Source organism: Chelmon rostratus, chromosome 10, assembly GCF_017976325.1.
Source record: "Chelmon rostratus isolate fCheRos1 chromosome 10, fCheRos1.pri, whole genome shotgun sequence".
Taxonomy (NCBI): Eukaryota; Metazoa; Chordata; class Actinopteri; order Chaetodontiformes; family Chaetodontidae; genus Chelmon; species Chelmon rostratus.
Window position 1 is genome coordinate 8668405 of NC_055667.1, and position 27139 is coordinate 8695543.

Sequence of the window (27139 nt, forward strand, 5' to 3'; positions counted from 1 at the left end):
GCAGTGGCTCTGACCATCAGTCAGTCCTCATCCATATTTGTGAGGAGACAGGTGAGGTTGTGGTAAGGTATATCCTCCTGTCATGTCATGCATTCAGCAGCAGTATCATGACGGACCCCAAAGTGGAACAGGAAATCTCAATGTGCCTCAAAACCTTTGAGGGGGGAAGCACTGATGGGAAAATGAATGTGCTGGTTGCAACTTGGCTCACGAAACGCAGATGCCTTACATACTTCATGGAACTAGGAGACTTAAGCAAGCAACAACATTGCCTCTAATAAACCCCATGATGATCTCTAGCTATGCGTTAGAAATATGATCATTGTGGTACAGAAGATGGAGCCAGACCACGACACCTCCTAGCTAAAGGAATGCAATGGTTGTGCATCATCATATTATTTCTGTGAAATCTGAGAGTGGATTTCCATTGGAAGCTCAGACACTCTTGGAAGTGTAAAAGTATGGCACCACATAACAAGATAACCAGTGCTCGCTGAGCCTGTGGGCATGCAGGCAGACGCCGCAGTGTGGAAATGGGACCTCAAGCAGCTTTGGACTCATGTTGCAGTGATTTGACACAACACTACTACATTCAGGCACATGACCAGCACTCTCTGGGGAATGTAAAGTACAGATGCCCTGAAGCTGAAAACAGACCTCAGGCGGTTTTGAGAGGGTAGTGGTCTGCAACACGACGCATCCCCAACTCGTCTCATGCTCGTAGATGCTCGGTGGGGACACCATGGCATCACTTTTTAAGGCACTGGGGAGCTCTTCACTGTTATTTTTCAATGTGCAGGACTCCACACTCAAGTTAGCAAAAATAAATATACTGTGTGGTTAGCAACATTCTTTTACAATTTCAAAATAAAACTTGATTAAAACAATATTAAACATGTGGTTAATGCTTGTGATACAGCTGCATTTTGGTTAGGTTTAGGTATAGATCATGATTAGGCTTAAAATAGGTGCATTAGCTATGTGTTACACCCAAGTGACTAATGGAGTTGAAGTTTTTCCAGTATTTACAGCCGGCAGCCACACAATGTAATCCCTCTGGGCGTTTGCGCACCGTCATTGTACGTCCACTAAAAGTGTTGTGACAACATCATGAAAAGGATCTCTAGAAAGACAGACCTTTTAGTGAAAGAGTAACAAACAGCCATTACATTGCCCCTAAAAAAGCCACCAGACTCCATTCACAGAAACAGTAATTTTATCATCGTAAAACACACTTCATCAAAACACAAAAACAAAATATAATCTTTTCCCTGTTCCAACAGTCTTCACTCGCTCTGGATTGGTTGAGAGAAACTCTTAATTCACTGAATCAAGAGAGGAGCAAGAAATAGGGTTGTCATCATTTTTTCACAATCGAATATATGGATTTTTTTTTTTTACAATTTCAATGCATATATTTGAATTTAGAATAGTCATTGACAGCCCTAATAGGACACAACTGCAAAAGAATAACAGATATGATTGCTCCTCATGAGCAGCCAAAATGATCTAGGTCTCAACTGACACAAAGACCACAAATGCTTGTGAATGCATACTAATATAAAACAATCTCTGCCAGCTACTAGCCACTAACCACCAAAGCATGGAGCTAATCAGCTAAAAGCCTGATATTCAGACTGAATGGTAATTTTTGTGAGTACTTACTTTATTCAGTCCGACGCTGCGTTCCTTGTTAGCTGTTTTTTTTTTGCTCTAACCAATCACTAATGACTTACTATGTGTATCTGGCTGCTAGCCATTTTTAGTAAACACTGAGGCTACATTAGCCAGCACAGTTTCTCTGCAATTTTGCAGAGAACCGCAGTTGAAATGGTGATGAAAAAGAGGAGTTCCTTTCACCAACTTCACTGTTTTCCAATTTTAAGAGTTTGGCTTTTTATCAATTGGAGGTCACAGCTTTGGAAGCAGCAATAATTAATCTTTTCATCTTTTACATAATTTTTCTTCCTGTGTTTGGTCAGTTCTTTTGAATACCATTGACCAGGACTCTACTGGATGTAAAGCACTGTGGCGTCGCTCTGTGGTGGTGTGGCCTTTATATTGCAGCCCTAACCACAAAGCAGCCACATCAAATCATCAATATTATAGCAGTGATTTCCTAGCAGTCTGTCATCGAGCCTGTACACACATGGTGTGTGTGTGTGTGTGTGTGTGTGTTCTGTAACATAGTAATCTTGGTGTGGTCTGAGTGGTAACCAATCGCGCGTGAGCCATGGAACACCAGCAGCTGTTAAAAAGTTGTTTATGTGGTCAGAAAATAGTTTGGGAATTCTGCTAAAGCATTCTAAGCAAACGGAGTTCGGGAAATTCAATTTGCAATGGGCCTTTTTTCTTTCTTGGGAATACTGCCTCAAACAAATGATTTAGCTGTAGTTACTATGTTGAAGTATTTGATAAACCTGGGAATACTGAATTGGGAATATTTACTTTTAACAGTGGATTGGAGATGTTACAAGTACTGCACTGAAGTAGAAATTGGAGGTGTCTGTATTTTACTTTACTCTATTTTATCTAACTTTATATTTCTGTTCAACTACATCTCAGAGGCAAATACTGTAATTTCTGCTCCACTAATTTTGTGTGACAGCTTTAGCTACTAGCTACCATTCAGATTACAATTTTTCATCCCCTTACTGTCCTGTGAAAACCACGCACCTCTGAATTCGGTGATTCTGAGTTTGAATGTTTGTGACAAACTGAAGGGTTAAGTGTTCCTTTATGCACTGAGAAAATTACTTAAGATGCATAAACTATTTAAAAACCCTCTTGGATTAGCTGGAAAATGAATTCTCACAGAGCTGTTTTTCTCATGAAAAGTTAACTAGGGATGCAGTGCTTGGTTCTCACAGGACTGCGATGCAGCAGATATACAAAGATCTTAAAGAATATGATGCCTTACACCATACATACACATTAATGAGGCGGTGATATCAATCTAAAAACATTACATACTGGTGCACAATATGAATTATTATTTTATACTGTAACTACATTTTGCTGGTAACACTTAAAACGTTTTACTTAACTAAGGTTTGAAATGCAGGACTTTTACTTGCAGTGGAGCATCTTCACAGTGTGGTGTTGCTACTTTTACTTAAATAAAGGATCTGAATACTTCTTCCACCACTGCCAGTGATACCTATGTGATAAACAAGAACACCTACTGCATACTGGGCTCTCAGCGCGAATCAGGTCAGTGAGCAGTAAAACGTCACAGTCACTGTTACTACAGAGACTAATAAACCTGGTTCATCCTATAATAAGCTGAACCCACCACTTAACCTACAATACAATAATTGTTTAAAATAGCCTGTTCAAGTCAACAGAATAACTGTTGGGTGAATAGTTTGTGTATTGGCACTGAATCCAGAATGAATTGTAAATGAGTACACAATATCTATAATATCTGCTTCCCTGACTCTTTCAACATTTCTTACTCCAGTCTCTCCACTTGTACTATAACCATAACAGAAAAAACACAGAACTCTGACTTTCTGTTCTCCTTCTCATGCCCTTGGGTCCGCACAGAAACACACACCCAGACACATGCTCAAACAAAGATAAACAGGTAAGCACTCCTCTCTTTTCAGTTTGTGAACACATATTTACATGTCTGGTCACAGCATTATGTAGCAGCAACAGGGCAAAACAAGAGACGCATATTTCAGCAGGTTTTTGGGGTGTCAGGAAACATCAGAGGCTGCTGCTAAGAAAAAAAAAGGGAAACGTTGTGAAGGAATCAAACCAGAAGGACTGAAGGAAAACCCTTTTCTGTTCTTAGATAACTCATTTATCCAGACCAATATAGGTATAGGAAATGACATGACATTATGTCAGTGGGATTACCAGTTCTGAAAGGTCAAGAGAGTAATCCGTGTTGTCTGAACCGATTGTGTGATGTAAATGGTGATCAAGAGATGAAACAAATATACTAAGATATGGTCAAAAGACTTGTCTGCAAAGACTACTTTCTCATGACATTTATTAAGTGTAAAGTAGTCAACAGAAAATTGCACATCTTGAGTAATTTGATCAAGAACTGAAGGTTTAATGAGACTTGATGCTCTTAAAAAATGAGAATAGATAAGACCAAGTGGGAATATCCTGAAGTGACACAAATTACTCCATTAATATCAAGATAATCATCTGATTCATTAAATGTTCATTTGCGGAGGAATCAAGCAGCTTTTGTACCTGCTATGGAAGAAATTTGATTCCACTGCCTTACTGTTGGACAATTACGCTTTTCTAAATCAGATTTTATAACTGAGGACAGAAAAAGCCTTTTTTTCCCTCACTTCTTCGACTAATACCCACTGAAAGTCAAGGCAGAAAGTCAGGCAGGAAGGAAAGAGATCCACAAATAAAGCATAAAGAAAGTAAACAAACATGAAAGAGTCTAAAAATCTATCTGACCAATGCTTGATTTTGACCCTTACAGCTTCCAAAACGCATCAATACACAGAGCAACAGTGGCAGACAAAAATGAACACACCTAAAAGACAGTTAAAAAAAAAAGAAATCAAAAGCAAACAAACCTCTCCATGCCTCTGTCGCTACGTGCCTCTGTACCAGTTTGATGTAACAGTGAGTAATAATACCATTTCTGTGCCAAGGGCAGGCACAAGGTCCCAACATGGGAACACATTAAAATAGAGCAGCTTTCATTCTCGGTTCAGGACACGTAGGGTTTTCGTGACCACGGGGGCTTCAGGAAAGAGAGCTGACGCAATGGCCTATCAAGGTTTACCAGCCTTGGATCTCTGCAGGTGACTTTACAGTCTTCACGAGTTGACAAGATTATGATGGCGCTCAAAGAAGCCGCGCTGCTTTTCTTTGCAGGTGATTTTAGGACTGTAACATTGGAGGGAGTTATGACTCGAAGAGTTTCTTTTGGTTTTTGCCGACTGTGGATGGGTTTTTTTTGTTGTTGTCTTCTTTTCTCCCCAATGGTGATGCTTCTATGTAGTAAAGCTCCCTAGAATTAGGTTGGCTTCACTTTGCGGCTTCAAAAGCATATATGCAAACTTAAAATGTTTTTCACCGAGAGCCCAAAACGAACAGTGAGAACATAAAGCTGCTTCTGCTTTTTCACAAATAGATCTTCATTACAAATGGAGAATGGAAAAGGATGGACATTTGCATTGATAACTGAAAAAATTGGTGTCATCTCTTCTCTTGTTTTCAACATCATGCTAAAAGTCAGAATTTGGTTAAAATCAAATTTGTAGCCAAGATTTGCACGTGCAATATGTAGAAATATGACAGCTGTTTTCAAGAGACAGTAGCCCAAGATATTAAACATTTTTCCCAGCGAAGGCTTTGATTTCTGGTCTTTATTCTTCCTTACAGCAGCAGTTGAAACAGAAAATATTTCTTTGTTGGGTTAGCATGTCCTTTTCATAATTTCTATTTCTAGTTGTAAAAGAATATCCATCGTATTTTCAATACTGTACTGATGAAGTAAACTACAGAATTCTTTTGAGAAGTAACAGAGATGTAAGACCAATTTGTAAACGATACTTGTTAGCTGCAGTAGTAGGCCTTGTTTCAGTTAGAAATGTGATGGTACCCTGAGTTTTTATGGTCTAAAAACTACGGATTGGACATTTAATGTTTTAGTTGGACCCACACTCTCCTACAGGTTTAAGTTCCAGGGATGTTAGTGCAGGCAAAGTGCCATGTGTCTGAGGTTTGTGTTGTTGTATTTCGTTTGAGCCTGACAAAGAGGTCAGAGCCCATGCTGGTTTTCGTCAGCTGCCATTGTATCATCAGGCTCCATGTTTGGAGCGCTGGCTCATGAAAAATGCTGCCTGCATCATGTGACTTCCTCTACAAACTTTTCTGTGATTTGGAACGCACTCTGTTCTGCCTGTAAAGAAGCCAGTATCTTGCTGTCTAACGGCCAACTGTTCCCCATTAACCAGGGGAACAGGCGGTGAGTAAGTGTGTGTGTTTGTGTGTGTGTTTAGCTATTTTTCTGGTTTTGTGTATTTGTGTGGGAGAGACTTAAAAAAGGACCTTTTGAGGACAAGTGTATAAGATGTAGGGGGACCTCCTGAACGAAAAAGAATATAATATTTCAAATTATGTTTGGTCTCATTAATGTACAGTATAATTACCAGAAAATGAGAATTGTAGTGTTGTCGTTGCTGAGAATGAGCTCCTTATATCTACAGAGTGAGTGGGTGCTCAGGTTCACCACCATGTACTGTACCAGCAGCCCAAAACAGATAAACCAAACACTGCCTCCAGAGAACGCCTTTCCCATTTTTAGCAGTTACCACAGTTGAGGGTGAGGCCAGCCGTGGTCAGTTCACCTAAGGGTGACGTCACGCAGACTATGTCCATGTTTTACAAGGTCTATGGTCTCACACACGTCAGCTCGCAGCCTCTTCAGTGAGCAGTGAGTGGTGCCATCCTCCATGTACAGAGCCATAAGGAAAGACACACACACATTCACTTACCTTCGTGATCTTGGGGTGGGTGCAGCGGCTGTTTCCAGAGGTGGCGTGCATCCACCCTCCGCCTTCAGTCAGCTGCAGCGGGAGGTGGGAATTTCCTCCGCTGGCACACTCCTGTCTGAGGGAGCACTTCTTGTCCTGGACGCACCAACCACATTCGAACCTGGGGTCAGCCTTGAGGCACATACCGCAGCTGTCTCGCAACGCTCTGCACTTGTACAGGTGGGCTGGCCGGGAGACAGACACAGATTTGATATGATTGGAGTCCTGGGGAGACAGCAGCTTTTCACAGCACACGTTATACTTTCAAACTTAAATATGGGCTGTTGAATGGTCATGACATGAATGGACACAAATGGCAGTGAAAGTCAGTTGTGTGTGGCCATGGCATTTATGATGTTAGAGGATTAGCATGTAAGCTAACAAGTTTACTAAAACATGAAACTTAGCAAACATGGCTAAAACGGCATAGCATAGCGGCCATAGCACTATATTTCATGAAGAGACAGAGTGACGTGACAAAGCCACATCCCTGTTCCTCTCTTTTATCATTATTTCATGTTACTGCTTTTCAGAAAGAGCTATGAAAGAATCCCTCCATGACAAAATACATGAAAACTGAAGGCTAGTGGACCGGCAGCTAACTCAAAGCACAACTCTTTGTCTCCTACCTTGTACTCTTTGAGCTTTAACAAAACTGTAATGGCACACATTGACTCTGTCCCACCTCTGGGCTCGCCCTGCTCCACGAGCTCAACCGTGTATTTTTATATATGTGTGTTTTTGTAATTAGTAAGTCTGAAAAGCTGAGACACAATGTTTCTGCCCAAAGTCAAAGGTGAATTCAAATATAGGCTAACGCTACTACTCTACTACCTTAATTTGCTAGCACTTAAAAACTAACTTGATATTCATTTGACCTGGTTTGAAATGAGGGGAGCTAGCTTTGCTGGTAGGTGGATTTTATTTACCTATTTCTTTTTCACCTATAGACAGCTCACTTTTCCCTGTTTCCCATCTTTACAAAGAACTAAGCTAAGCTAACTAGCTACTGGTTGTAGTTTCAGACACGCCATAGATCTCATTTAGGCTAACTCTCATGGTTGTAAGGCTATAGGCTATATGTAGGTTTACCAAAATGTTGAACAATTACAAGTGCAGTTGTACATAAGTAGTATTACTGCGCAGACAATATGCATCATGTTTCAGCTTCTGAGAAAAAAACGATTTTTGTAGTAGCCGACATGTTTAACTAGCAATGAACTCTCAACTCTTTAAATGCACAAACCATAGTTGCTTGAATTTAGAAACTTTACCTTTTTTCAGACTGCTTGACAAATATTTTTGATGAACAGAAAGTTCTGGAAGTTGTTAATTTGAATGAAAGCAACAGTGGCAAGAAAAAAAGTAAAAAAAAAAAAAGTAATCAGGAGTGTATGTGCCTGTTAGCCTGAGTGAGAGCAGGAACAGCATAAATGAATGTTAATCACCCACGTAACACTGAGAACCTTTGGTAGGTGATTATTACCACTCGGAGACTGTGACGATGAGAAAATAACTGTTTCCACAGATAAATAGAGGGAAAAAAATGAACAAGCGACCTACAGGGATATTACAGGAATTAATTCGACAGGTAATGTCTTCTAACGCCAATAGGGAGTTGATAATTTGTTGTGTAAAAAAAAACATTCCCCAAACTCTGCAGACTGGAAAAAGTCATTAAAAGTAAGAAATGAATAAATAAATAAATAGACAAATAAATAATTAAAACCTCAAACACCTGAGAAGAGAGAGGAGAGGGAGATGAAAGGAAGCAGGGAGGAGGGGGAGGATAAATTTGAGCTGCGCTTGTTAACAAAACAGCAACAAGAATTGTTATGAATTTAAAGATGAGGAGGCCCCCTCGAGAACGACCGAATTAGAGAAACGGATAGAGCCGCTGAGAGAGCGAGAGAGGTCGAGAGGAAATGTGAGAGAGGGGGACGAAAAGAGCATCTGTGTGAGGAGAGAACCAAGCAAAGACGAATGGAGGAGAGAAAGTCATGCAAATGAGAGAGAAATAAGCACCTCTAAGTGGATACGTTTTTTGATTTTTGTTTTTTGTTACCATTTGTCACCCGTTAATCTCAATCATAATTATCCATCCTTGATACAGCAGTGACACAACCTGCTGGCAGGTTTGTTTGCTGTCACACCAGTTAAACAGATTTGAAATGAACTCAAGTGGAAAAACAGAGAGGGGAAAAAAAAAGAAGCAACAGAGCACGGAGGAATCTCCTCCCTCCTCCCACTCCTCGGCAGACAGACGGCGGCCGGACTTCAAAGCGAGCTTCCTTCCTATCCATCTGCCTGCCTCGGCCCTCCGCTCGGCCTAATCTGATTAGCCACAGCTCAGCTTAAAAGTAGCGCGACGCTAATTAATCTGAACCAAATGAATGATTTAATTAACATTAACATCTCCGCTTTACACCGGGGCAAAGCTGGGCCAGGGCCGAGCGGCTGTGCTGCAGACGGATAATACAGCTTCAATTCAGAAAGAAAAAGACAAGGATGGAGCAAGGAGGGATTAATGGAGGATGGAGAGAAAAAGGAGGAGAAAAGGAGGAGAAGGTCTTTATGAGATTTGTATGAGTGAGGACGGTTTTATAATGCCTGTTTTTAAAGAGTCTTAGACCTTTAACACTAAGCATCGCATTGAACTCATAATCCTAATAGGTTTTCTGTGAGGCTTTAGCCCAATAAGCATAATATATCTTCGGTGGGTTGATAGGCTTGTTGATTCATTACTCATCCATAACGTAGCCACATGTTTCACAAGTCTGTCTCGTCGTGATGAATACACCACTGGCCTTGGATGCTGCCTGCATAAATTCTCTGCCACCGAGAAAGTCAAGTAGCAGGCGCTGCTTACTCACAGTCATAACGACAGGAACATACTTGTCGAGTTCGCACACACTCCGCCTCTAAGATCATTGGATTTCACACTCCCAAACTCTTAGAGCTCAACACCAGCGCTGTCACATGCAAAGCAGTCGCTGTGGCACACACCACTAGTGCCTGTTTCAAGAGTTAGCTGGATAGCTCTGCTGTCTAAATTGATACAATTTGCAGTAGTAGTGGTGCTTTTGAATAAAAGTCAGCCATAACAGGGCTTTTAACCACCAGTCCATGCTCCAGATATGAGGTTATGTAGAGCAGAGTTTTCCAGCTAACTCTCGAAACAGGCCCTGTGGATCAGGATGCGTGCCGCAGTGAGTGCTTTGCATGTGACGGCAATGGTGTGGAGCTCATTTTACCAATACCAAAACTTAACACAGAAATATTAGACTGCAATGTGCAGTATTACTTGACTCACTAAATAAATGCTGATACTGGTACTGAGTGGATTATTCTCCAGATATAGGCCTGAATTGCTCAGCTGAGTACTTATCTGATTAGGAAAAGTCATCAAATCCATCTTTCAAAATTGCAGAATAAGATCCATCTACTTGATTGCACAGAAGTGTGATTACTTATTTTGTGGCGGCAGCTACAATACTCCTCAACTCATGTTAACTCAGGATGTTTAATCCCCAGAAAGGATCTTTCAGCACAGACAGACTCAAACCCTAAAGGAGCATATTTTAAACAAAATAACACAGGCAGAAAAATTAGGTCATGACCGATAAGCAACTAATTTCCAAGCAATCTGCAAAATGAACTGCATGTCTGACATTTATCAAAATGAGGTCAGATGGAACACAAAGGATGTGAGATTAAAACGTGCACGTGTGTCATCTAAAGACTGAAACGGGGGAGAACAGAGGAGGAAAGGTTAGTTCACCTGACTCCGGACATGAACTTTTTTTTTGCAAAACACTGTATGACACACTTGAGAGCAAGACTTACATTATCTTGTGTAATGGGACGTCTAAAATCATTAGCCTCCACAACCCAATATATTACACTTGATAAAGAATTTAGAAATGGTAATTGTTTTCCACTTCATGCACAAATAGCGATTAAAAATAATAAATGCCATCCCTCCATGTCGCTTCCTGTTTTTCTTTATCAATCCCCTTTACTTTCATCTAGCCCTGCCATTACATGGTGCATTTATCAACCTGTCATCCACCCATCGTTCTTCCCCTCCATCCTTTCTTCTGCCTATTGGTTTCACCATTTGTTTATCTTCCTCTCTAACATCCATCCCTATTAATTTCTGTGTTGGATGTTGTTTGTTGTCATCACCATCCATCAATCACTCCCTCTGGCCCTCTTTTATCCCTGAGACAAGAATAGAGATTTTCCATGCGGACACACTTTCACCTTTCTCCCTGATGGCTGTCAAAAAATGATATTACAGATTTCTTATGTAGGGGAAAGGAGTGCACACAGCATTGTTGCTTCACAGGAAATCATTACCGACGGATAAACAACCAGGACTGATTCAAATTTTTGCCAAGCAACAATGCCCCGCCAAAATGAGAGTGGAGAATAGGGAGGGTTGCACGGAGAAAAGGAAATGTTGTACCTTGGATATTGAACGGGTTGTCAATGACAAAGATTCCATTCCACACCACGGAGAGGTCGACTGGTAGGTCACTGATGTCACTGCCCTCGTAGTCATACTGAGACAGACAGAGAAACAGAAAGCGTGTGAGAAATTGTTGATTTATAATGGATTCAATGCAAATTGGGAATTGTATGAGATATTGTTTAATTTGCATTGTGATTCGGCACAGCTTGTTCATTGCAGACAGCGATACGGCCCGAGCTTGCACACATGCATAAATCCATATTTACCAAAACAGACATATTTCATAAATACACACAGAGACATAACAGATGGGGTTACAGTTGAATGGGCATGGAGGAATGGAGAGGAGGAGAGGAGATGAGGGAGGACGAAGGGAAAGGGACAAGACGGGTGATGAGAGGAAAATGGGGGTGAAGGATGAAGAGAAGAAGACGGGGAGGAGGAGGAGAAGTGGTCAGAGAGGTGAAAGCAGTCTGATCGGACAGCGGTGGATGTGCGAGAGGACCTTATTCATTTACGCAGGAGCTAAATGGTGGGATGAGGGTAAGGGAGAGATAAGATTCGGAGCAGTGTAAAGTGAAATTGGCATTTCCAATTTGCTCCCTGACACACTGGATTTGATAGACGGGACTCGACCGTCCCATGTGGGCAATGGGGCCTGAGACATATACACACACGCATGCATGCATGCACACACACACACACTGTAATGATAAAAACTTTTCTTCACTCTTCTCTGATTCACCACCATGACTTAAATACCAGACATATCCCAGGAGTGAATAAAGATGCTCAAACTTGATGGTTCTGTCCTGTGTGTACATAAAGTCAAAATCTGACGATGAGCACCTGTTGTTTTCCCACAAACAGACAGACAAACTCAACAAACCTACAGTACCTTTTCCTTTGCTTTTGGCATAAACAAAATTGCTTTTTGGATTATGTTTTCTAAATCGAATGTCAGTCATTATTTGCCTGGCCACTAGGGCCATTTGTCAACGGTGTCGTTGCTGTGATTTCACTACTTTTGGTGGCAACTACACTAATGGCAGGTAATCCCATTTTCAAATGAAATAACTGAAGATCAAAAACTAAAGTATTGGCTTATTCGTTATTCGTTACTTTCGTCCTAAGTAAAAATAGTGAACAACCAGAGGACAGCAGGCAAATAACCTGTTCTCCAGATATTCCAGTTTCTAATCTAATGTCACTTGACCTTCCACTGGTGCAAGACAGTTCATGCAACGTGAGCTTGCTTTTTGTCATAGTGATTCTAATGTTTCAAACGGGATGCCCACCATTGTGCTGTTTGTCAGCACACTGGTGGGCATCCCGTTTTAACAAATAATAATTCATAATAGCCGAGATTCATAGATATTTTCACATTTTCTGCTTTACTTTTAGTCATCCAAGCCCATCCTGAGGAGCTGACAGAAAAGAGACAGGAAGCAAGAGGAGATAAAGGGGCAGGACGCGCATCAAAGGTCCACGGCTAGAATCAAACCGGGGATGCTGCACCCTCATTGTGCCATCAGGACACCCCGGTGACACTAATCTTTATCAGTTCTTTTGAGAGGCTGTAACACAGATTTGTAGACATGGAATCTGTAAAGGTGGCGCTAACAGACTAAAACGGGTGGGGCTACTTAAAATAATAAGCTCCATGGGTTGTCTGTACACTAGCAAAGTAGATATTAAGATACTGATATACATGTAAAACATGGTGTTATTTCAGATCAGTAGTGGTATCGGTTCAATCCAAAGCCTGGGGGAGACGGAGATGTAAACAAGAGGGAAAAAAAAAAAGGAGACATTGTAAGCAAGCAGCCACGTTGCACCTCAAGCACACAAGCACCTCTATTGAGACAGTTAAGAAGCTGAGAGGAACACACGCCAGGGAAACCACAGGATTCTGGGAGGTCAGCAGCTCCGGAGCAGAGGGATTCAACCAAAACACTCTTTTGCCACAAAGGAAAGGCTGATTGGTCTTATTCCCTTCCCACTAGTTCAGTGTGACCCTGATCCATCACGGGCTGCTGACTTTATTAGCATCACTATTACGTCCCACTGTTTAAAGGCCAGTGTACGGCAGCTTCCAGCCAGAGTGAAACCACAGGACCCACACACACACACACGCGGCCACATGCTACCCCTCTCTCTGCGGCGTGGCCCCCATTAAACTTTAAGGGTTTCAACTTGTCTGCCGTCACCAAAACACTGGGTGAGCTTGTTCTCTTGTCAGTCCCTGCCCACCCTGCTGCCCGCCACATCATGCTTTATTCATACTGTCACATGGCTTAAAACGCCGACACAAACCACACTGTGACACCATGCCACCCAGTCGCACTGAGCATCACCCACTGTCTAACTCTCTTCCTGAGGGACACTTTGGCGTAAAATACAAGTTTTAGACTGATTTAAAGCTGAACAGCAGCAGAAGGAGAAATATGCAGCAGAAGAGGGATTTGAGTTTAAAAACCACTTTAGAGCTGAAGTACCACTTAAACCACAGGTGTCACAGGGAACTTGCTAAGTAGAACTTTCCGGAAGATCCAAATTTGAAACAGCTATGTGAGCCTTTTCTTAGGCACGCTGGTGCTTTTAGCTAAACGCGAACATCAGTATGCTAACATGCTTATAATGACAATGGTTACATTCTGATGTACTGTTTACCATCTGTTTTGGGTGTTAGCATGCGAACATTTGCTACTAAGCACTAAAGTCAAGATACAGCTGAGGCACAAAGCAAAACCATATGACAAATTGAAATTTTAACCTGATGATGGAGCTTGATGAGTAGTCTGAGGCTCAACAAAGTCATAACAATGCATCATAAGGGGGGCATGAATTCATATACCAAATTCTGGCCAACAGTTCTTCCAACAGTAGTAAAGACATTTCACTCATCATGGTGGCACTAGAGTAAAAGGGGATCACCAAAGTCAAGAGACTTCATCCTCTGGGGACCATGAATGTCTATATCAAAACTGCATGGCAATTCATCCAATAATTGTTGAGATATTTCAATGTGGACCAAACTTGTGGTCCAGCTGAACTTGCCATCCATACAGCCATGCCACTAACATGGCTAAAATTTATCAGAAAAAAGAATCGAGGCACACCAGGAGAGCATCAGTTGAGCTGACACTTTGATACTTCATCACACTGGTCTTGTCAGTCACCAGTTATTACTCGACCCGGACCTCTGAAATTTCAAATTCTCCTCTAATGAGATTTAGAAGGAGCGGTGGTACCTGATACTTGATGCAGGCATTTGGCCATGACTTACAGTTCAGTTTAGGACAATCAATCTATTTATCCACAAAACTTCCTACAAAGTTCTGGTCAACAATGCAGTGACATTTAGTCAGGGGTCGCTGTCACCGGCTGTTATTCTAACTTCTCAGTGGAAGTATGCTTTAATTTTCTGGATGGACAGAAGTCAAGCTGAGACGGAGATGCAGAGCTTTATTCCAAAATTAGACAGTCACCTTTTGAAAACCACAGTTCCTCTGACATGATAATAACTGTGGCATGAAAGTACACGTAATTATGGAACACTGCTGAAGCCATTACCTCTACTTGAACCTTTCTCCACAAAACGGCAATTTAACATTAGAAAGGATCTGTGTTTGAATATCGAGTGGTGGCTATTGAGCGGTGGGTTTGCTACAGCCAAAGTGTTTTAATGCATTTAATACAGTATACCAATGTGTTAAATAAGACCAACACTAAAAAACCAACCATGTTTCAAGACTTAAAGTGCTACAGGAAGCACAGGGTTATCTCCCCACAATGGCAGAATGTTTCTCTGGTTTGACTGTTTGTATGAATAATACTGTACATGATGTGATGAAGAGGTATTGTTCAGTTTTTACCGTACGTCTCACACAGCTGATCATGTTTTAATTGTTCATTCTTGGCCTTTTACTCTGAGCAGCTCTCTGGCCAGGTGTGTGAACCTAATATAATTATACTGTACTGTACTTCCTGTGTTGCCGGAGCTCCAGAGGGAAACAGAGAGAAGAGGGCCAGAGTTCAACCAACATAGTGAAATGCAATGCACTGCAATCTGATTGTAGCTAATGAGCATGTATTTCAAATGTCTGACCAATCTGAGCTGTTCTGACTCACACACTGAAAGCAACTGGACACTTTTCCTTAAACTCTCTTCATTTGAAAGCTTTTGGCTCACTGAAAAACTGTTGCTGTCTTGTATGTTTGTGATTGATTATCCTTGCTCGTGGATTCCACATTTCCTGCATTTAATTACATTTTGTCTCTCAGCCATCCCGCTCTGGGATACCTCTTTGGCTTCCATGTCGGATTTCTTCCATACTAGGCATTCCTCTGGTCTACTGGTGATGGGATGTTTGTCCTGCTGGCCTACAGCTTGTTTGAATAATTGATTACAGCTATGAATATATACAGTATATGGTCGGGTTTGGCTTTGTCCTCAAGAAAACTGACGCCTTCTAGTTGAAATATTGCGTACTTACTGAACTTTGCTTATTGAATTGAACAGCTATTGACCACAGGCATGTCACTGACTCTTGGTATAGCTTTGATCTAAAAGTGGCACCAGTGCTGTTAAAAGCTCCATATTGGTGGGACCCTGTAGGTAAAAGTGGCTCTCCCCATACTGAGCGGCCTCTCTGCTGGCCTGCCATCCTGACTTCCCTCCCCTGAGCACCCGGAGCTGCTGGAGATGAGTAATCAGACTCATTACTGAAGCCTCTGGCCAGCTTCTCCATGTCATTGCATGTAATTAATCTACCTGAGCCAACTCATAGTGTAGTTCCCCTGGGGGAGACAGGGGAAGATGGGAGAGGAGAGGAGAACAGGAAGTTAGGTGAAGGGGATGGTTGGAGAAAGAGAAACGGCAGAGAAAAGTTGGGTGGATGCAAGTGGAGGACAGCTGGAGAGCAGATAAGGGCAAAGTGAGAGGAGTGGAATTAGGAAAGGAGGAGAGGAGATTAGAAGCAATGGATAGCAAAGAGGGAAAAGAGGAGGGACGAGGGAGAGAGGGAGGAGAGGTGACAACAGGAGGAAAAAGGAGAGGGAGGGGAGGAGGTGTAAAAACTACAAGGTGAGCACAAAGCCGTCCCTGGCCTCATTACAGTAACACACCAGCCTGGCGCAGGTTCATTCGTTATCTGCTCCTGCACTCGTTTATTCTCTCGCTACATGAATCGTCTCCATGGATTGCATGTCTCCGTGGATTGTATGAATAGATATGGCTGCCGTTTGTGTGTGTGTGCGTGCTTGAGCGTATGAGGGACTGAAAACTGCCGATGTTAACAAAACAGAGCAGCTGGCTGGTGAGGGAGAGAAGGCAGAGGAACGGAGAGGTGTGTGTGCGCATATGTGTGCGCGTCCATGTGCAGGTCACCCTCATGTAATTAGTCATGTTGAAGGATACCTGAGCAAGTGTTAAAAACACAGTGCTAACACACACATACGCACACACAAGTCCCCCAGTTCAGTTCAGTTCAGTTCAATTCATGGCCTTCATTAAACAAACAATTTTGCGTATGTCTGCTTAATTCTATGTTTTTGTTTTTGCACTCAAAAAAAAGGATACTGTTCATCCATGAATTAATAAAAATGTAATGTAATAATAATTGCTCACACTCCACCCGACATTGTCTGTGCACATTAACTAAAGCATGACTGATGGTGAAGGATTTTAATGGTTTATGTTAAGGAACCTCAGAGTGCTTGGTTAATGTTAGTTAGCATGCAGTGCACATTGATCTTTTCAATATTTAACCAAAATAATACATCTTTCCCTTACCTTAGCTAAGTGTTGTGTAGTAGCTTGTGCCTAACAACAGCCCTGCTCTCTGGTGTCTGGGTCCTGTGCTTGCCCAACAATCCACTCCAACATCCCACCTGCAACTTCTGTGCAGTGTAACGGTGCATTTAGATAGAAAGCAAAGCATATTATGACCTCTAGTCATGCCTGTGAATTTGACCAGGGGAACATTAAGCAGTCTGTGCTGATTTGCCAATGTACCAACTTTTATGTTAACTGTTAGCGAGGTACCTGGAAACAGTTGCTGCACCAGGTGATTTCTCATTTATTGGCCAGTGTGTCCATCTTTAAATTTGCCTTGTGTGCAAAATTCCCCTCCATTAGATTGTCAATCCTCATGGATTTGGAAAAAAAAAAAAAAAAGTGGTCTATGAACCCAAAGTAAGCTTGGAACTAATTACCTTTGCACCAGAATGTATTTGGCACAGCACGCCGGTGGTACATGAACGCATTTTGTAAGAGGCAGGAGGCGGTGTTGTAGAAGAGTGTGTGTACTGTGAGTGTGTTAAACTGTATGTGTGCTATATGTAGCATGTTTGTGAAAGGTAGGAAAAGTCTAGACCACAGCAGTGTCTAGACTAATTTGTGGACTGTGAAAACACAAACACAAACAGTCTGTCATCCTGCTAAAATAGGCTATGCTGCTCACAACAGTGCCAGATGCATAGACTTACAGTGGGAAGTTCATACACACAGACACACACACAGTGTTTGATAGCCTATGTGTGTCAGTGTAATAAATCATGTAAAGCAGGTTGCTGGTTGCTGCTGATGCTACAGTCTCCGTCTGCTCCACATGATTAGGAAGAGGATCATGTGGAGAATCTCCATATGTCTGCTTCACATTGGGTTTCCAAACCCCTGGGGAGGATGCATGTGTGTGTATGTATGTGTGTGTGTGTGTGTGTGTGTATGTGTGTGCGTGTTGTCCATGAACCAGTAGATATCCACGCAGCTGCATGCATCCTATCTGTGTGTGCCCCAGAGTGTGTGTGCTTGCCAGTGTGTGTTTCTCCTTTGAACAGCCCAGAGTGCACCCATGCATACTTTGGGTCCCTGGTGTATTTGAGTATGCAAGTTCAATGTTTCAGTGTTTGGCGAGGGGCTAAATAATGCACAAAGAGACAGTAAGATTGAATGGATGAGTGTACATCTACTGCTGGCTAATTTTCTCTGTGATTTATTACACTGTACTGTACCAGTCACAGCCAGCTGTGATACATACACACACACCTCCCCACTGAGACGACTGAATACAATGGCAGCAAATACACAGGTTCTCAATCACAGATGGATCTTCTGTGTGTTGATCGCCTGCATTGCCTCTTCCATTCTCATTTTTCCTATTCACATATGTATTTTTGTTCAAAAGAACGTAGTTACTCAGACAAAAACATTATACCTGGGCTAAAGGACCATACCATTAGTTTTAGCTTCCCAAAGCTGCACTAATCAATATTTCAGTCTTAAAAATGTGTCAAATGACAATGTCCAATATACAAGGAGTCATTAGTAGTGACAAAACCATTGGGAATTATTTCATTATTACCCAGCTGTGCAGCTTTCAGCGGTATGGAATGTTTTAGCTTGTTTCAGCTTCTTGTTTTGGTTTTAAGACCCACAGCTTTACTGTTTTGGCCCACATCTACTGAGCTCTTCAGTGTTGTCTCCAGATGCAGGCAGCTGTTTTCAGGAAAATTCTTAGAGAAACCCACTAAACACTACAGAACCCTACAGGAGGAGAAAAAAAACAAAACAAACAAACAAACAAAAAAAACAGAATAATGCCGCTTTAACAGCATACTTTTAATTAATGATTTAGTATTGCACGTCCATGAATCTGGTCAGCCATACAAGAGATCTACAATTCCCACAATGCAGCTTGATAGAGTGTTAAATCAGATAGTTCCTAAACGCCTGTGTCTTTCCTCCTCCACGCTCCTACTTTCTCTTAAAAACTTGCCGGCTCTAAGCCCAAACCTCGATGATGGAATCAGGGTTATTTTTCAGACTTTAGAAAGTTCCTTCCAGCACCAGAGAAGACATTATCCAACTGTTTTCATATGCTAAGTAGTGTTCCTCATAGTGAATTACAGTAAGTGAACTTTGCAGAGTGCCCCTTTTCTGCATGGTATGAAATTCAAACAGGAGACTTACAGCTTGCTTGATTTGTGTAATCCACCACAGTGAACATCAAGTCCGCATTCATTTCTATCAAAGTTGGCCAGGTAATACAATGTAGACATTTCAAATTAATCTGCTCTGAAACTGCATCGCCGTACAACAATAATAACACTGACAGACCTTGAATTTGGTTTGTTCACTGTAATTGATACCACAATTCAAGTTTCAAAAGTATACAGTTGGTCCTGTAAGGCAAAATGCCTGCAACAAATATAACCAAAAATCTACAACACATTAACGCTGGTGTGCTTTTCCAAGTGCCTTGCTCAAGGCATGGAGAGTGGGCGCCTTTTTCCAAACAGATTTTCCCAACATGTCCTAGAACGTGACACAAGATTGCATTAGTGACTTGACTGACTCCTGTACTGTACCAGTGAACGCCACACGGCTGAACAACTTTGCAACCAGTCCCCACTGTCCCAGCTGTCCTTCCACCCTCTGCTGTTCCAGTTAATCTCAGCACTTTCACTTTTGCACGTGTCATGATTTTCTTTTCTTTCAGCCTCACTTTCTCAAGCACGTACATCTTTTATATTCCACATACATTCTCTCTCCATCTGTTTCTCCCTTGTTTGTTTGTTTCCTCCAGTCTGCTTCCTGAGCTTAGTCTTTCCTCCCCTCTGTCCTTCTTTATTCTTTTCATTCTCCGTTACCTCTTTCCACCTCCGCCATCACACTCTCTGTTGCGTCGTCATTGTCTGCTCCTAATTCCCTCACCCCCTCTTTGCCTCGCTTTTCTTTGTCTTTTTGCTTCCCTCTTTTTTGGTTTAGCGGTTTGCCAGGATGGTGTGTGTGCGTCTGAGCTTGCGCTAATGTGTGTTTGTGTCCGTCAGTCTTCCACACCGTTGCAATTCATCATCATTTTATCTACAGCTCCCTTAATTGGATCCTATCACAGTCCCACCTGACGAGCAGAGACGGGGGGGTGGGGTTGGGAGAAGGAGGCCCAACACCACATGGATTTGCTCACACACATACAGAGGTACGCATGCACACACACACACACACACACCCCCCTACGTCTAGCTTCATAAACAGCTGTAAAGTCGCGTTTAGGTTGGTATATTTAACATTTTTCCTGCCTCCTGCAAAAAAAAACACATCAGTATTTAACAAAACATTAAAGTGCATAGAGGAATGAAGAAGTGAACGTGTGAGTGTGTGCGTGTGTGTGCGAGTGTGTGTGCATCCATTCAGTTTGTCAGTGAATCGCAGTTTTGCTGAGAAAGGTCTCTGTCCTCCAGCATCAGCAACTCTCAGCAAAGGTACTGGTGTAGTAATGAATGTGAGTCTATCGAGCACTGGGGATGCAAACGGCACACTATTTCTTCAAATGAGTGCTGAAGTTTGGCGGCATGGGAAGCTTTCAGAACACACACACTTTACAGAGAGAGAGAGAACAAAAAATAACTAACAAACAGCTGTGGGGTTTAAGCGAGAAATTGCTTAAACACACTGGTTATAATGTCAGTGATGGAAGTCAGGAGTTACTTCCTAAGAAGAGTCTCACCGTGCCGAAGGTGTATGGAGTAATTCGATAGTAAAAGCCAGAATACCTCTGGGAAAAGATCCTCGTGTCTGACTTTGACCAATTTATTCTGATATGCAACCTGATGTACAGCAATTACTGTTTTTGCAGCTCATTTTTGTGCTATTCAATAGGCTTTCAAGTAGTCAGGTCACTCAGGACAAATCTGTCAAAAGCTCATAATAACAACCTTAAAGTCAAATGTAAAAGAACCGTCACTTGCATGAAGCAATTACAGAGACACACGCAACCAAATATGCGCAAATTACCTTTCTAAAACATAAAAGAACTGTAGGAGCAATCATCACGATCTGGAAATCTACTTCAATAATGTGCCCTTGAACTATTTTCCACGTCACCATCCGACATCAGTGGCAGGCTGACTTCCACGATCACAATGCTGAAGCTCTTTCTTTCCCTTTGTACTGAGAAAGTGGGCAAACGGGTAGAGCTCAAAAACAGCAAGTGGCCGCAAATCAGTGATGTGTTCCGAGCCCAGCGGTAATGCGGCAGCCGACTTAATGACCCGGAGGCCCTGACAAGCGTGTGACAGGCTGAAGAAAAGGCGGTCGGTGAAGCTGCCAAAGCCACACACCGGCTCCTGCTGCCTTTTAACTGCGAGGACTCGCCATTGGACCTATCATCGTGAGCGAGTGCTGCGGTGTGCCGCTCGCATGTTAATCATATGTCTTGTTAAGTAAGTCATAATTGGTGTCGTTAAAATGTCTCCCCTCTGCCTCATGCCCTGATTGGAGCTGAGGAAATTAACATTGCTGAAATGGTCGCTCCCTATTAGCGGTGACAGTTTGACTGAGGGCTAAGAGGCAGGAATGAGGAGTGGGAATGAAGAGAGAGTGGCTTTGCGACAGTCAGTCCCTCTGGACATACACCTCAGTTTTCAAGTCTTTGCCACACCAGTCTATTATGCTGTCTCACACTGCAGCTACCCAGCCTCCAAATGGTTAAACTAGTGCGGCCATCCTGAATGGAGAACAGGTCAAACAGCTTGGGTTGGCCAGAGCAGTGAGATTGTCTGAGATGGTAATCAGTCAATAGCAATCCCCTTAGCCAATAAATACACTCACATCTACCAGGTGAGCAGAGATTACAGGAGATTTCACCTCTGTAAACTGCTGCAATTTCACTGCAAGGCTTTGCAATGTCTTGTGCCTTACCATTGTCTTCTGACACTGTATGCTGGTGCTGTTGAACCTCAGAGCCGGCACACTGTGCGTGTTGCCTTGGATGTGGAAGATGCACTCGTAGTTCTTCTGTCCAGACTGCGGCTGAGGCAGGTTCTGGGCTAGCAGGGTGATCGGCCTCATAACTCCTGCGGGGATATAGATCTGGGTGGAGGGCAGGATCTGAGGACACTCCTGGAGATGAGAAAAATGAGAATAAAGAAATTGAGACGTGGCTAGAAAAGAAAACAGACATATCAGTGGGATGCAGATCTGGGTGGACAGAATGTTCTGGACGTGCTGCTGGAGAGATGTGGTGAAGAAAACTGACATAAAAACTACAGATCAGCCGAACTGACAAGTAATGACTGTATTTGAAATGGCACTGTGGCGTTACAGAACTCTGTTATGTCCATAACAAAACAAAAATTATTTTCTTTTTCTTCCTAAGAGCATCCAGGCACATCATTCCAGGCGCATTCCAGCGTCCTTTGTTCTCTTGCTGGAGTATGTTTGAAGAATCAGGCAGCCTAAAACCTCGACTTACAAATTATCAACACTCTTGAGGATCAACTCTTGTCCTATTTATGAACCACTGAACACTGAATGTGGCAGTTGCTTGTCAAAATGAGTATGTGCCACTTTGGAATCAAACCCTTCCCAGTATTAATGAGGCTGTTATGGATATTAGCTGTGTTTTTCCCTAAATGATGCACCAAAAGGATATTCTAATTCTTTCTGCATGGACAAAAATGAGAGCCTGAGGCAGTGTCTCTTAGGAACGCGGACAGTGTTAATTCTACCATGCAGAACTGTAAAACAGCTCCAGTCTAACGGATTATAGAGGGAGATGACTGAGGGGTCAGTGCTTCTGTTCAGCAGTTTCTTGCTGCTCTTCAGTCAATAAAAAATTGGCTAGAACAGTAGCTTTGCACCACATTAATTGAAGGAAAATAACTGAAATCTCTAAGTGCCCTGAGTAAATCAAAAGACAATATTCAGCTGTCAGCTAGAATCCATGCTACATCACTGCTCACACTCCAGACTTAATTTGTATTTCAAACTGATTTTCACTGGTTCAACATTTCAATTCAAAATGTTCATGCTGCATCTATACTACAGTATTTAACTCGACAGAATACTTCACCTTGGATTTACATCATATACTAAAAACTATAACAGCTGTCTGCCACAGCTATCAACCTCCAAAAGACAGTCATTAACCACCACAAATAACCACTTTTAAATGTCTTTTATTGATAATACAGCAGTCATTTGCCTTGTTAGTCATTGTTCCAACATGCTTAAGTTATTATTTGTGGGAAATTCTGATTCACATTAAGCCTAACTGAAAGCCTCTGACTTGTTAAGACATGTTATGCAGTGTTAAGTGGATAAAAAGTGCCTTTGCAATATCATCAAGGCTGTAATTAAAGTTTTATCCACTAATGTGTTTGGTATTCATGTGGAGATGCGGTAAACAATCATAAAGACGATACAAATAGCAAACCACAATTTATAAATTAAGTCATATTCCACCTCAAGTGCCATTAGGCACCCTAACATTTTTCTATTAGGATGGCAAATGTTTATATCTGCAATGTTAAATGAGTGGGAAGTTTATTCTGTTTAATCAGGAAAGAATACCTAAAGTCAAACCACAGCAGCAGCAGCAGGTCATATTCTCAATATGAGTTTGCTCTGTGCAAAGCTACTGTCTAATGGTGCATCTGTAACGACTCGCAGATGGCCTGGGGATGGCAAAGAGGAGGGGGAGGGGATAGAGAGATTTGGACATAATGGCACCTAGAGACACCTTTGCTCCCTTCACGACAATCCAGCACAGACGGCACTGACACTGTATGGGAACGTGAAGGGTGGAAAAGATTTGGAGATCATATCACACAGGAAGCATTTTAAATCATCTATAACTCAATATCTTTTCAGTTCAGAAAGGACAAAAGGAAAAATGGAGAGAGTGGATAAAACAGATAATGACAACAAACATGGAGAAAAAACTACAAATAAGAAAAAGGAAAGTCATTTCATCTTGAGTCGCTGAAATACTTCCATCCAAGAAAACTGCAAAATTTTGTCAGGAATAAGTTCCGATAATTAGGAGATAATGCGTAAATGTTCTGTGCTTCAATTTGTTGCTGCTGCCCCCAAGTGGCCAAAAGAGACAAACAGAAAAGAGAAAATATTAATGCACCTTTAAAACTAACCATAAATGAAATTTATTCAATATTGATTATTTGTATTTTTATTTTTAAAGAAAAAGACTATTTAAGTGCCATTACAGCTGGTGATTTTACCAAATTTAACTTTGCTGGTAGGTTTCCCAACTGTCCTGGTCCACTTTCGAACCACAGTTGGATAATGTGACCGCTCCTACTCATAACTATCAGCAGGAGGCTGGGATGAACAGGTTTTTTCCCAGTCGGCAGCTCATATTGACAGAGAATCTAGCATGGTATGAATGTGGGCATGTAGTAGTGAGAGAGAAAGAGGAAGAGAAATGAGGAAAGAGAGACAGAGAAGAGATCAAATCAATGCCAGTGAGCCCAGTGAAGCAGATTGTCAATTAGTGAGGCTGACAGTCAAAGTTTAAAGTATTCACAGATGGCGACAGGCCGCTAATGAACTGCTTCTCGCCTCTAATAAAATGGAAAACAGGACTAAAGAAGCCCAGATAGGAAAAAGGAAAACGTGTGTGTGTGTGTGCGTGCGTCTGTGTGTGTCTGCGTGTGTGTTTGTGACTAGATACTCTGACTAGATAGAAGAGTATCTAGTCTGAAGTAGCAGTCATTGTTAATGTTGCAAGGACTGGGCTTAAGCATCTGTTCCAATTGTGGCATGGAAATCCTGTCTGGATGCCACACACACACACACACACACACACACACACACACACACACACGCATGCACACACACACACATTGAGACCCCTTCACATCTGTGCCTTTCTGCTGAACATTTTGGTCCCTGTTGCTTCCACAACACACACATGCACACGCACGCACACACACACACGCACACACACAGATCCTTCTACGGCCTGTTCATATAACTGATGCATCAGAGTCAGGGTAAAAAGCACAGCGTCACATTTCTCTGAGAAACATGATAATACACACAACACACATTTGCACAACACACACACACAAAGGATTTACCCACAGAGAACCACATATACAGTACAAAGACTCACAACTCACAGCGCAAACACATAAAGGGAAAGGAGAGGGTCACACACACACACACACAAAGGAGGGATGGGAGCAGAGGATTGTGGGAGATGTTTCATTAGGAGTGGTGACAGGTGTCAGAGCTGAGTCTGCATCAGATAGCGGAGCAGTTCTACACAATGAGACACAACAATCTCTTTACCTGAGGGATTCCTTTAATCCTGCGCTTTCACTCCTCTCTTTCTCTTTCTTCCTCTCACTCACACTCGATCTTTTCTCTGTATCTTCCTTCTCTTTTTCTCTCTCATTGTTGCCTTGTTTTCCAACCTTGATTTTAACCAGGGATAAGAGTTAATGGAGCGGCATCCTCTTTTCCAGAAACAGCATCCTTCTGATTCATTAGGCTCCATACCTGGGAGATTCCCAGTTATGGCCACTGAAACCTTCCCAGCACAACTACCAGCGCACACCTCAGAAATGCCTTGTTGGGATACAAAATTTACTGCAGTGTAAGTCAGGGATGAACGGTGATGCAGAGGATGAGCAGAGACACAGTAAACCGTCGGACGAGAAAGGGTGAGGAGAGGTGAAGCGATCAGAGACGGAGGGGAGGAGATGAGGAGGTGAGGCGAGGTCTTGGGAGCCATACACTCGTTTATTAAAGTGGGGGATGAGAGTCGAGGAGGTCAAGTTCCCAACAGAGCGAGGCAGGGGTGGAGCGCTGCAACATGGGAGTCATACACACTGCTTATATAGATCCAAACTATTTCCCAGACGGGCAATGCACACACACACACACACACACACAGTTACATCTAGATACACCCAAAATGCACATAACATTACAAACAAACCAAACACATACACATTTATCCTCGAACACTACTAACTCTAACTACTAAACACACACCGATCAAAGGCTAAATCTTGCCCTCTGGCTCTGTGCAGTGAGCTAGCGCAGTCTGCGACCTGTGGAGTGTTTTACAGTAGGCTTGGGGCCAAATACACAGACACTGTGATCAAAGGCAGGAAGGTAAGCCTTCAGAAAAAAAAAAAAAAACTGTCTTCCACACTACCAATGAAAAATCTCTATTAAGACTGTCATCTGCCTCCAGCGTCTGTAGGCCTATACACTGCGCCTTGTGCAATGCCCCAAGGCTACATTATTGGAAACTGATATATTAAGTGCTTATTTATATGGTGGCCATTTGGTCTGAACTGGAAAAATGTTTACTATGTGAACATTAACTAACAGTAGACATGACTTTTGAAATCCATCTGTGGCAATATTAGGTATAACATAACGACTGCACCAGCCAGCCAACGTGTTCTCGCCTTGCCCCCCCAGAAAGTCTTTCTAACATGTGGTTATTGTGAAACAGTCGCAGTTTGGTTAGATTTAGGCAGCAAAACAACTCGGTTAGGTTTGTTAGGTTAGGGCTTCGCTCTTTTTTTGGTGCGTTGGTTTGTGAGGGGACTTTCAGCAGGCCGTCAAAACAAACAGAGGTCAGTGAGACAGAGTGAAAGAATGAGAAACACACACCCAGCTTACACGTGGAGGCGGCAGCATGTGTACAGACTACAAACATGACATTTACTGAATTTATATGCAGCTCTGACACACCTTAAGTCATTATATCAACAATTTCTTTTCTTTCTTTCGCTCCCCTCTGATTAATTTCTATCAGGGTGGAGACATCACATTTACAATGATGTCAGAGATGAAGCGAGAGCCCCGATTGGCTGCCGGCTGTCACCCATGAGGCCACCTCCATGAGCCGCTGACAACCCCGGAGTATGATGGATGAGGGAGTCTGTGTGTGTGTGTTTGTCTATGTGTGTGAGTGTCAGGGGGGTCACCACAGTGTAGAGCGTCCCCACGGATTAGCGTTACAGTCCAATGAACCATTTCAGAAAGGAGGGGGCGAGACCCCATCGACCAGTGCTGTTACGCAGGCACACACACACACACACACACACACACACACACACCAGAAAGAAAGAAAAACGACCTGATATGATGACCACATCTCCCAGGAGAGAAAGCGTAAGAGTCATCTGTTGAGCAATGTCTCAGTTTTAGACACTAACATTGTCATACCCTTAGAGAAAAATTCTAACAAAAAGAAACACACACACACGCACACACACCTGAGAATACCACAATAACGTGCAACGGGTCATGCTAGTAATCCCTATAGATCCCTTAATTTAAACAACTCACAGAGAGGTCATG

General features: G+C 42.4%; 1 protein-coding gene across 1 annotated transcript in view; it reads right to left on the reverse strand.

The window, feature by feature from the left end:
- LOC121612282 (plexin-A1-like) overlaps positions 1-27139 on the reverse strand; it is a 201945-nt gene that overhangs the window by 60765 nt on the left and 114041 nt on the right. Inside the window, exons 9-11 of the mRNA XM_041945070.1 lie at positions 21710-21910; positions 10999-11095; positions 6489-6712 (exon numbers count right to left, since the gene is read on the reverse strand). Of these exons, the coding sequence (XP_041801004.1) occupies positions 6489-6712; positions 10999-11095; positions 21710-21910 (522 nt within the window). The remainder of the gene's footprint in view (positions 1-6488; positions 6713-10998; positions 11096-21709; positions 21911-27139) is intronic.